Source organism: Trichosurus vulpecula, chromosome 8 (assembly GCF_011100635.1).
Source record: "Trichosurus vulpecula isolate mTriVul1 chromosome 8, mTriVul1.pri, whole genome shotgun sequence".
In the NCBI taxonomy this organism is placed as follows: Eukaryota; Metazoa; Chordata; class Mammalia; order Diprotodontia; family Phalangeridae; genus Trichosurus; species Trichosurus vulpecula.
The window spans coordinates 266,380,985-266,393,347 of NC_050580.1; the positions used below are offsets into that span (position 1 = coordinate 266,380,985).

Genomic DNA, 12,363 nt, shown 5'->3' on the forward strand with positions numbered 1-12,363 from the left:
AGGAACTTTTAGAGGACAAACACATCTTAATTAGCCTTTTTAAGGAGCACTACAAAAGAAAAGGTGTCTCTGAAGTAACTATGCAGCTCTAAGTCATCACTCTGAATTCATCTAAATCAGAGCACAAAATACTGAAGTTATTTCCTCCAAACAACTGTAATTCTTGAAGCAAATAAATCATTGACCATTTTCTCTTGTGGGTAAAATAACTTAAAATACAACTATGATGAAGAAAATTAGCTTTATTTATGTAAATTAGAAAAATTGGTTTCAGGTTAGAATTTTGATCAAATGTTTAATTCTGTACAATTTACAATAGTAAATATATACAAAACTTATAATAAAAATACAGAACATCACATATTCTGAGCCCCAGTGTGTTCTCCCAATTCTGAAGGTATCTCTATCATTTCAGTTTTTAGTTATTAGCAAGGAAATGCTGTGCTTATTTTGACACAGTGCTTGGTTTATGCAGAATAATACTGGCATGGAAGGGGAGAGGCAAGGACCACCAACAGTTAGAAAACACTTGAGTAGCCGATACGCTCTTCATATTATTATATGTCTTTCTATAATAAAATATGTTCCTTGTTAAAAATTTATTTATATTCCTTTTATGATGTGAAAGTCATTACTAAATCTGACAGTTCTGTAAATCCACTGTCGATCCCAACGGATGCATATGAATTTACATGTATATTAAACTTATTAATATGAATATATGCAACATATTAAAATAAACCAAATAATTAAGGTTAGAGTAAACAAACTCATTTAAAATATACTTGAATTGAAGAATTACTAACTCCATATAGAATCAGCAAATTTCCATCATCTGAACTGATTAATACAAAACTAAACCAAAAATACATTCTGAAAAACCTGTCACTTTTTTAGACACCAAGCTTTAAGTCACACTGCTATAGAGCCATAACTTGTGTACTAAAATATGCTGGATAGTTTTAGACCTTATTAGAATTTAATTAAAGCTATCAATATTACCTTTATCATCTGGTTTAAGTAGCTTTACAATAATTTATCTTGTTTGAGAAATCCAGCAACATTTAATTTATTTACTATTATAATGGGGCAGGATTAAAAATTAGCATTTGTGATACACTCTAAACTGTAGATATTTGTACTGCAGTTAAATCTGTATCCATCATGGTACTAAATATATCGCATGTGCTTCGACTTTCAGAAGAAATCCATTTCATTTTCTAAAAAAAAAAAGTCATAGATTCTGAATAAATTTAAATTTGTGATCTCTTCCTGAAATTCTTGGTAATGATTTTGACAGAGCTCTTGTGCAATCTTATCGATTAAAATTCATGACCCAGCTTTCATTTTTAAGAGTTTACCTTGAGTTAAAAGGTCAATGTCATGTAAGACAAAAAAGCCCTTCATCAATTTTTTTAAAGAATAAATCAGACTTCCAAATGTATTTGTGCCTAAAACTTTACTCTATTCTTCGAATGGAAATGAAAAGGCACCAACTCTCCAACCAAAATATTTGATTAAGATGCTTTCAATTCAGGTAAGGTGACATCAAAGAAAATTGGTCTTTAACTGAATACTTGAATTTTTTCCAGGGTTCTTGATATGTTTGGGGGTCGTCTTGATTTTGATACTTTCCTGATTGCCTTTTATAGCTGCCTCGAGACGGGCTTTCATTGTGGGAGAAGAAGCCATAATATTTTTAAAAACTGATGAATACTGGGGACCAATCTGCATCAGATTCTGCAAAGCAAAGTCATGTAAGTTTCTCATTGTGGTGGATGCCGAGCCCAGAGCGTTTTCATCCAGGAGAAAGGAAATGAGAATGGGGAGAATACTGGCCACCAGCTGAGCTCCTGGAAAATGTGAACAGACACAACATGAATCCTATGTTCGGCAGACAGTACATATGCTTATAATGACATAATATTATATAAAATTGATTTTCTTTGGGGATTTCCCTCTAACTTCTATTCCCAGGATATAATTACTTCTATGGTAAGCAAATTTCTCCAAGTCCTTGTCCTTTTCTACGACTGTTCTGTTTTCCTGATCTCACCTACTGCCTTGCAGACCTCTCCAAGACAGGCTGTTCCTTCTCCCAGCCTTCCTAATAACAGAGGAGGCGGCTAAGTCTGGCATCGTATTTCCTTCCCACTGCCAATTCTAGACTCCACCTGTTTCTCTGTCACTATGACTCACTATCACTTGTTCCTATCACTGTCACTTCCCTCTTTGGAAGCCCACAAGTCTGATGATACTACTGTCTTTCTAAATTCCAAGAGCATTCTTTCACTTTCCTTAATAACTTTGTGTATCAAGATCACAGTTCTCCTCACTGTGTCTTCAGCTAATCTCTGCAACTTCAATAGATGCCAGGATGACCTTCCTAACATCTGAATTCACAATTACTCACCTCCAATGACTAGCCTCAAGCTACCCAGTTCTCCTTCCAGTTCAATGCCAAATATCCAGAAAGAGCAATCTGTCATTGGTGCTTCCAATTTCTCGCCACCTGCCCACTCCTCCACCCCTATGAATGTAGCTACTCTATCCACAGTCTCCCCAGAAGGGTCTCTGAAAGGTCACCAGTCATTTCTTAAATAGAAAAACAAATGCTTTTTTCTTATTCCTTATTTTCTTTGACCTCTGCAAAATCTAACTCTTATTTTCTTGATCCTTTTTTCTTCTTGACTTTCCTGGCTCCTTCCAGTTCACAAAATCATGGAAATAGGTCGAGAAGATGGACATGACATTTGCTTTCACACTTCCAAATATCTTTTCTTATATCACTGATTATCTCTCCTATGAGCTCCAGGGGGCTGCTTTCTTTGTACTCCCTTCAGCCCCCAACACGTGGCCTTGAACACAATAGATATACAGTGTTTTCTGAATTGGCACAATATAACACAAATGACTCTCTGACTTCTGTTCTGTTTCAAAGTACATCAAAATGAAAATATATTTATTATTATTCCAACAAACTTTTCACAACAGCTAAGCTCCAATGCAAAGAGGTGGGGATTATGGAAGTACTTACGGTGCTGTTCTTCAGCAATGACCACCAGGGCTTCTAAGACCTTGACACCTTCTTGAATTGCCTGAAGCTCAGCAGCATCCTTGGGCTTTATTTTATCTGTCTCCTGCAGTTTTCTCACAATGAGTGATGCTAATGAATGAATATAAGGGTAGGATACTGCTGGGTTTGGATACTGAAAAATGGAAAGGAGCAGCTGATAGCATTTGACTTGGACCTAAACGGGCAAAACATACAGACAATTACAGTATGAAAGGAAACCAGGAATTACAAGCAAAAGAAGAGAACTCGGAGAACTTCAGGAGTTAACAAAGTCTCTATGAAAATGTGATGTACGAGAACCTAGAAAATCAGTGAAATCTTTTCTCAATTTATTTATAGTTGTCAAAGTCCAAGCTCTAGAACATATTTCAACTTTTACATCAGGGAAAATGCAAATTTTTCCTTTCTCAATTAAAATTATTCCAGAAATATTTGGGAGATTTTAAAGGAAAAGTATTTGAGGTCAAGTTTGTACATACAATACTTCAGCCTTTAAGTTATGGTTTGAGATCCATCCATTTTGGAGAACAATCTGGAATTATGGCCAAAGAGTTATAGAACTGTGTATCTACCCTCTGACCCAGCAATACCACTATTAGGTCCCAAGGTGATCGGGGGAAAAGGAAAAGAACCAATATATTCTGAAATACTTAAGGCAGCTCTCTTTGTGGTAGCAAAGAACTGGGAATAGAATGGATGCCCATCAATTAATGCAAGTTGTGGTACATGATTGTGACGGAACACTACTGTGCTACAAGAAATGATGAGCAGGTTTATTTTAGAAAAACATGGACTTCCACGCAATAATGAAGAGTGAAACGAGCAGAACCAAGAGAATGCTGCATACAGTGACGGCAATATTGTCTGAAGAGTCGGTGTGAATGACCAAGCTAGTCTATTGTAAATATGAAAATCAGGTACAAAGGACCTAGGAAAGAAAATGCTATCTACCTCCAGAGAAAGAACTGATAAGAAGCATGTATGACATGGTTTCAATATGGTTTTATACATATACATACACACACATGTGAAATGGTGGCCTTCTCTAGTGCAGGGTAAGGAAAAGGAGGGTGACAGCTCAGCACTTAAAAGGTAACAAAATTAAATTAAAGTAAATAACAAAGTTATGGTTGAGGAAGATGTCAAAGAAACTGTGGTCAGACTACACAAGTTATGTACTTTTATATAACACAGCTCCCTTAAGATTAAGGTCTGTACTTGACTGGCTGTGCCAAACATGGACGTAGTACCTTAAAGCAGTGTTTCATTGTAAAAGGAGGGCATGGGGTAAAAAATAAACTTAGTTTTTGAGAATATATTTGAGTATCTCTAAGGGTAGGATGTGTAATTTACATTTCTTCTTAAGAATGAGAAATGGTTGGGGCAGCTAGGTGGCATGGTGGATAGAGCACTGGCCCTGGAATCAGGAGGGCCTGAGTTCAAATCCAGCCTCAGATACTTGACACTTATTAGCTGTGTGACCCTGGGCAAGTAGGTCACTTAACCCTGATTGCCTTGCAATTAAAAAAAAATCAGAACTGGTTCCTAAACTTTTTTGGGGGGTTTGGGTGGGGGGGAGGAGTCAATCAGGTTAAGTGACTTGTCCAGGGTCACACAGCTACTGAGTGTCTTAAGGCCAGATTTGAATTTTGGTCCTTCTGACTCCAAAGCCAGTGCTCTATCCATGAAACCTTTATTTTAGAAACAGAATTTATTAGTTCTATGTGAGTGGAAGGAGTTTAAGCTTAGTAACTCTGTAATGATAGTGATTTCTGTGTGAGGTTTGTGAAATCAATTTCATTACTTTGTAGTCACCTCAAGTGAGGCGTGCCCGAAGGACAGACTTGATTCTTCCTTGGGTTATCTGTGTAGTCAATGTAAAAAGTCACAAATCATTATTTGTAAATATCTTGAAACCAATTTAAGTTTTTTGGTATTCATATTTAAAAGACGGGTAAGCTTCAACACTAGAGAATGTTTTAACATCAAACTTATCAAAAACTGAACCGTGCGCCCTTTCCAATTATTAGCCGAAGCCATCTGGCCTCACTGCTCCAAAAAGAATAAATAAAAAGTCCCAGAATTACATGATCACAGCTCTACAGCTGGAAGGGACCCAAGAGGTCAGTCTCCTCATTTTACAGATGGGGAAACTGGGGCCAGAGAAGGCTAAGAGACTTGTCCATGGTCATGTAGGTTGTAAACAACAGAGGTGGGATTTGAACCCAGGTCTTCTGACTCCAGTCAATAGTTTTCCTACTCTATCACATGGCATCTTTCATAAACATAAGCCGTACTTTGGCCTGAAGATGACCACAGGTTTTTGAAGTGGGGTGCACAATCTAGGGCAGATTTTACTAGATTGGAAAGTCTCTGAGTGGAACTGTCACGGGAAAGGAGGCATGGAGTGTCAGAAAGCACTCTTTAGGGAGGACACAAATGACAGGTGGATAGTGTTGGCAGGTATAGATGGGGTGAAAAATCTGGTCCCTTAAAGGAGGGAAGCAGAAAGGGAGCAGGCTGCAAAAGAGCATTATGGGAGTTTAATAAAAGTAGCTATGATTAATCTACCAAGTACACTTACTACTGGGTCTTTCAACTCAAGTGTAACTTTAAACTTCTCTATACAACGTTCCTGCAGGCACTGGGTGGTGGTCACTTCTGGGCTTGTAGACAAGATAAATACTGTTATGGCAGTAAGTAGGCTGATTTCATCAAGCTCTTGCTGTGCTCCATCTACTAAAGAGAAATGATCCATTAGAGATAGGCTCTGAACACAGAATTCTAGAAGGAGGGCCACAAGGGGCTGCTGCGGCCAACTTGTCCAAACCCTTCATCTTTTACACATTAGGAAACCAAAGCCCAGAGAAGCTGAATGACTTGTCACGGAGCAGGAAATGGTGCAGTTGGGACTTCAATCTTCTTGTTCCAAAACTCACCCTCCACCCTCCTGTCCCCTCCTGCCACCATCCTGCTTTATCTGGTGCTTCAAAATGAGCCAGTGACATCTGAGTTTCAAGATTTACCCATCATATCGACTCTACTTTACTCGTGTCTGAGGTACTGTCAGTAACTAACCAGTGGCTGTTAAAGGACAGGGTAGAACCTGAGAATTCACATGCCCTCTGCCTGTGCATACAATCAAAACCATTTGCCATGTCACAGATTCTAAGTTATTCTAGTTTCAATAATTTTCCTTATAATACAATGATCCAAGATCCAAAGGATTTATGATGAAAAATCCTATCCACCTCCAGAGAAAGAATTGATGGAATCTGAATGCAGATCAAAGCATACTATTTTTTACTTTTTCTTTTTTTTGGTCTGTGTTTTCTCTCACACATGGCTAATATAGAGATATGTTTTTGCATGACTGCACATGTATATAATCTTGATCAAACTGCTTGCTTTCTCAGTGAAGGGGAAGGGAGGGAGCGGAAGAATTTGGAACTCAAAAATTTTTAAAAATGAATGTTAAAAATTGTTTTTACAAAATGTCAAATAAAAAAAGGAAAAAAGAATCAACGTTAAAAATTATTATTATATGTAATTGGGAAAAAATACAAAAAATTTTTTAAAAAGTACTGCTGGGTTCATATTTAATTTTCCAAATAAAGAAAAACTAAAAAAACCCAAACCCTGCTGCAATACGCATTCTGCTGTGGAATAACTATGAATTGTTGGGACACTTTTAAAAATAACATTTCTGCTGGATATTATTAAAAGGTAAAATCTGGGCAGCTATGTGAAACAGTGGATAAAGTGGAAGATTCATCTTCCTGAGTTCAAATGTGGCCTCAGACCTTGGGCAAGTCATCTGTAAAATGAGCCGGAGGAGAAAATGGCAAACTACTCCAGTATCTTCGCCAACCCTCCCCGCCCCAAAACCTAACACCAAATGGGGTCATGAAGAGTCCAACATGCCTGAAACAAGTGAACACAAACCCTTAAACTCTAAAATTGAGACTCACAATAACGTATCTCATTAGCAAATAAAAACTCTAAAGCAGTAGTTGTACACATAAATCATTTGGGGGTCTTTTTGCATGTCAATTTATGCCGTCCTTTACTTTTCATATTCTGATAAACTATTAAGCCTGGTTTATTAGAAAGGAATGTTAACCCTAGATAAATTAGGCTAGATCTACTAATATGACATAACAGCACATACAAAGTCAAAATAAAATGCTATGAATAAAAAGGTTCTATTTTAACAACAACTGACATTTCTGGAGCAATTAAAGGTTTGCAAACATTATGCCATTTTACCTTCACAACAATCTTGTAAGGCAGGTGCTATTAGCAGCCCCACTGTATAGATGAGGGAACTGAAGCAGACAGAGGGTAACTTGCCTAGGGTCACTCAGCTCGTTTGTACTCGTGGAGGGATTTGAGCTCACGCCTTCCTGATTCCAGGTCCAGCATTCTACTCACTGTGCCACTTCAAATAAATCCTAATCTCAGTGATCTTGGGATATGAGTTCCTTTAGAAAATATCATGAAAACGAAGCTAATTTTAAGTTGTTTTTAACGTGTCTTCAGTGAGCAGGCAGCAAAAGAGGAAGTTGGAATTTTCCTGGTGGGGCTGATATGAACACAGACTTAGGACCTGGAAGGGACCTCAGATGTCATCTAGTCTGGCCCTCTCAAAAGAAGCAGAGGCCTAGAAAGCCATCTGCTAATTAAGCCTTCTGTTTGATTTGTGGCAATCAAGGTCTTGGTATCTACCAATTCAGACTGTTTATACCTGAGAGAGGAAAGGCCAGGAGGAAAGACCAAAGGTTTCTGGTAGTCTAATGGCTGGAACTCCGAAGCTTTTCAGGGTACAGATGCTGCAAAAAGGCAGTTGTCAGCAGAAATAGTTAGGTGGGGACACAAACAATAGAGGAGTGCAACTCCATCATGTATGGAGGGGTAAAGAATCTGCTCTAGTGATCTGCAGAGACTGAATGCTTGTTTGTACTTCTGTGACAGTCAGCTAACAAGTATGTGCAGACTAAGTGTAAAATCTTTCGGCATGATGGAAAGGTAGAGAGTTATAAGAAAACTTTATTATTTTTTTAAAGCTTATCAGGGTGGCTGGAATGTTTTCTGGATGTGAGGCCCATTCCTTCACTTCAGGTGTCATATTAGTAACATACTAACATAGCTGTCTCAGAACTATTTTCTCAGAGAAGAGGCCTCACCAAGACAGTGAAGTAGCAGGAAGAAGAACAAGTTCTACCCCTTACATCACTCACTAAACCCAACACCCCCCTGCCCTCCCATCCTCTAAACAGATCTAAAAAATGTATGACTTAATCCTGATTGAGAAATTCAAGACATCTGAATGTCATTTTCCAGCCCAGTCTGACATAAGGAGACAAAGAAGTGTGTGGATACTGGAGATGGAGGTCTGACCAGGTGCAGGGACAGGCTAAACAGCAAATCCACAAGATTCTAGATTCAGCACAAAGGTGTGTAGGGCACAGGAATAGGTGCCAAGCGGCGGTTCTGTTGCTCACTACCCAGTTCTAGGATGCAGATCCAGAAAAGACTGAGAAATGAACCTGTGCTTTGGAGTAGTATTCTGGGGCAAGGAACAGTCCCCATGTACTTAAGACACCAACAGCAACTGTGTGGCTTGGACCCCTGGAGAGCAGAACATAGTCTCAGTTTCAGCTTTTAGTGTGGAGTCTGAAGAGCAATGACAAGGGAGCTCAGACCAAAGGGAAGCCTGCATTTCTGTCCCTCTGAACCAGCAGAGCTTTCCAGCTGGCTAGGGGTTGAGTCTGGCAGTAGTTTACTGAAACTCCAAATGGGGGGAGTAGAGAGCGCTGTTGCTCAGGCCCAAACCCGGTCAGCAGCTTTTGAAGAACCCAGATAAGAAGGGCAACAATCAGATTCTGCCCTGGGATCAGATGGGATCTGGGAGCCCTAGAGATCACTGTAATAATCCAATACTGAAAATCCCAAGAAAGCAGTGGTAGGACCAATCCAGACATCAAGTCTTAAGTCAGGAAGTAGGCCGGAAGGATGAGCAAACAAAAAAAGAATCCCATCATAAAAAACTATTAAGGTGACTGAGACATTGAAGACACGAACACAGAAGAAGAAAGTAACTCCAAAACATCTACAAGCACCTCGGGCGCATATTCAATTAGCATTCTTAGAAGGGATGCAGCAAGAGTTTTAAAAATCACAGTGCTAGAGGAAAAAAATCTGAAAAAGAAAGGAGAGTTATGACAAAAAAAAAAAAAAACCAAAACAAACAGAAAAGGAATTAACAGCTTGGCACAAGAAGTACCCAACCGCACCCAGGCAATAAACTTTCTGAAAATCAGAATGGATCAAAGAGAAGCTAATGCCTTTATTATCAACAAGAAATAAAACAATGTTAGAAGACTGAAAAAAAAAAACCAGAAAAGAATACAAAGCATCTCATGGCAAAAACAACTGACTGGGAAAACAGATCAAGGAGAGATAATTTAAGAATAATTGAACTAACTAGTATGGCAGGAACTAGTTACAGACCAATATCTTACACTGTATACCAAGGTAACTTCAAAATGAGCATTAGACATAAAGGATGATACCATAACTAAATTGGGAGAGCAAGGAATAGTTTACCTTACATAAATCAGGGCGTACAAATATAATCTCTACAAGTAAGGAGGAAAGAAAGGGTTGGGGGGAATGGCTGACACTTGAAGTTGATTCTCATCTAAACTAGTCAAAGGAGGGAAGAATGCACAAACACACATGGACACACACAGTGGAGAACAGAAATATATTTCACTCAATAGGGGAATAAGGGAACGGGAAGAAGGGAGACCAGATTAAGGGAGGGATTAGTCCTAAATAAGTCTAAATAAGGACATGCAGAAATATTTATAGCTCCTTTTGTGTAGGCAAAGAATTGGAAATTGAAAAGGGTACTGGGTTGGTAAGCAAAATGGGCTCTCAACACTTAGTTCGACCAAGTACCCTTGAAGAGGTTGGCTTTTGTTTCCTTTGGGTAATTCAGTGTATTTTATTGAGTCTTACTAGGTGCTAAGCGCCAGGCCCAAACCCCTATTAGGTGTAAAAACCTATGTGCATGTGGATTGGTAACTAAGATGGGGCTAACTAAGGGGTGGTGCTAACTCAAGAGCCAATTGTAGCAGCCTAAGTTCTGACCATTCAGATGACGTTTGATGACGTCTGAAACCCTAGAAGAAGAGAAGACAGAGCCATTTGCGCAGGGTTCTCACTCCTGGTGACGTTTGGAGACTCCCGGGCAGCTGTAGCTAAGAAGCCCTCCAGCTCGTAAACTCGGATGTTGGAACTTTGTTAAACTCTGGTAACTATGTTTTGGGATTTGAATCAGACAAGGTCTGCTTGTTGATGTTTGTAATTTATTTGTATTTTGCTCTGAAGTTCAGGGTGCTGGTCTTTTCCCCTGAACTAACTGAATGATATTTGTATACTGAATTAAAGTAAGCCTGTCAACCCCTTAACGTTGCTTTCCTTACTAAAGCAGATCAAAAGAACCTGTGCTTTCGAAGCGTGTTGGCAGCTTTCTGGGTGCTGGTTGTTGATGGATCTTACACTCCCACAGAAGCTGCTAGCCGGATTGTTGAAACAGGTACCCACTAACTGGGGATGGCTGAACAAATGATGGCATATAAAAGTGATGGAATTAGGAACTTTGATCAGCATAATAACCAACCAGGATTCCAAAGGACTAATGCTGAAAAATCCTACCCATCTCCTGTTTGAAGTGAAGGACTAAATAGTGCAGATTGAGACATATCATTTTTGGACATGGAAAATTCAGAAATTTGTTTTGCTTAATTATATCATTTATTACCAAGATTTTGTTTTTCTTTTTTTCTCAATGATGGGGTGGGGATGGTAGGGAGAGAAGGCCGACTTTTGATGAATGACTTGGCCAAATCCCAACTGGAGTATTGTATTCCATTCTATATGCCACATATCGACAGGGAAACTGACAAGTGGGAACATGTCCAAAGAAAAGAATTCAGACAAAAGTATACTTTAGGGAGACCATAACACGCTGCATTTAATATTCAGAATACTGTCATATGGGAGAGTAATCTCATTCTGCTTGTCCCCAAAGGGTAAGACTAGGACCAGATCATGAAGATAAGAGAGGGAAGCAGATTTTGGTTCAATATATGGTAAAAACAATCAAACAAACAAAAAACAACCAAAAAATAAAAAACTTCACATGAATTGGAGTTGTCTTTGAGAGAGAGAGAGAGAGAGAGAGAGAGAGAAGGAGGGAGGGGGAGGGGGAGGAGGAGGGGGAGAGGGGGAGGGGGAGAGAGAGAGAGAGAGAGACAGACAGACAGACAGACAGAAGACACACAAAGACAGAGAGACAGACAGAGAGAATTGCCTACATCTAGAATGGTTTGCTTCTGGGTCTGGTGAATTCCCATCTCTGGAAGTCTTCAAAAAAGAGTCCAAATAATCCTATGTTAGGGACATTGTAGAGAGGAGTTTTACTTTGGGTACGGGTCGAACTGCACAATTTTTTAGGTACCTTTTAAGTCTTAATTCTATGACTATATCCTAGTCAACCAGCCTGTATGTCTTTTCACTCTAAAGGAGATGAAGCTCTATGAGAATCTTCTTTATCTACTATCCCTCTTCTAAAACTCCTGTGCCCTTCCCTAATGCTATCTCCTTCTGAGATGGGTGCAAAATCCCGTTCAAGGACCACTGTCTTTATTGGGTCAGCAGCAGCAGTGGTAACAACGGTGGACCTTTCTATAGTATGTGAGTTGTTCAGTATGGCATTTTAAAGTTCTGCAACATAGCTTGCAACAGTCTGATTTTCTTAAAGACAAATGAACAGGCTCATTCTAAAAGTTTTTTGGCCCACATTTTGAAAATAATTTGAGGTCTTGACAAAGCATTTACCCATCATAACAAATAAGTTACAAAAATGGAAATGCTATTTTTTGAGACTGTAAATATTGTTTAAGTAGGGCCACAAAAGCAACTTAGTTGTCATCTACAGTTGCTAGATATTGGAGAAAGATAACATTTCTATTATCTAGACTTTGATATGATAAAAATGCCTAATGAAAATAAAATTAAGCTTAAGAGGAAAAGATATAAAAAGATCTGAAATATATATCAATTTGGCTATGCCCCCCTGCCACAGGATTTCTGGGTCTGAATAAAGTACAGGATATACTGCACAAAAGAGCAACATGCCCCATATAAAAATGAGACTTAGTTGTAACTAATTATGCTACCAAAGGCTACTCTCAGGGACAAAGACACATGACCCA

General features: G+C 38.9%; 1 protein-coding gene across 1 annotated transcript in view; it reads right to left on the reverse strand.

Moving 5' to 3' along the window:
- Positions 1-224: 224 nt before the first annotated feature.
- Positions 225-12,363, reverse strand: part of HEATR5A (HEAT repeat containing 5A) — a 182,524-nt gene continuing 170,385 nt past the window's right edge. The window contains exons 34-36 of the mRNA XM_036734739.1: positions 5,661-5,815; positions 3,038-3,251; positions 225-1,853 (exon numbers count right to left, since the gene is read on the reverse strand). Of these exons, the coding sequence (XP_036590634.1) occupies positions 1,549-1,853; positions 3,038-3,251; positions 5,661-5,815 (674 nt within the window). The 3' untranslated portion in view covers positions 225-1,548. The remainder of the gene's footprint in view (positions 1,854-3,037; positions 3,252-5,660; positions 5,816-12,363) is intronic.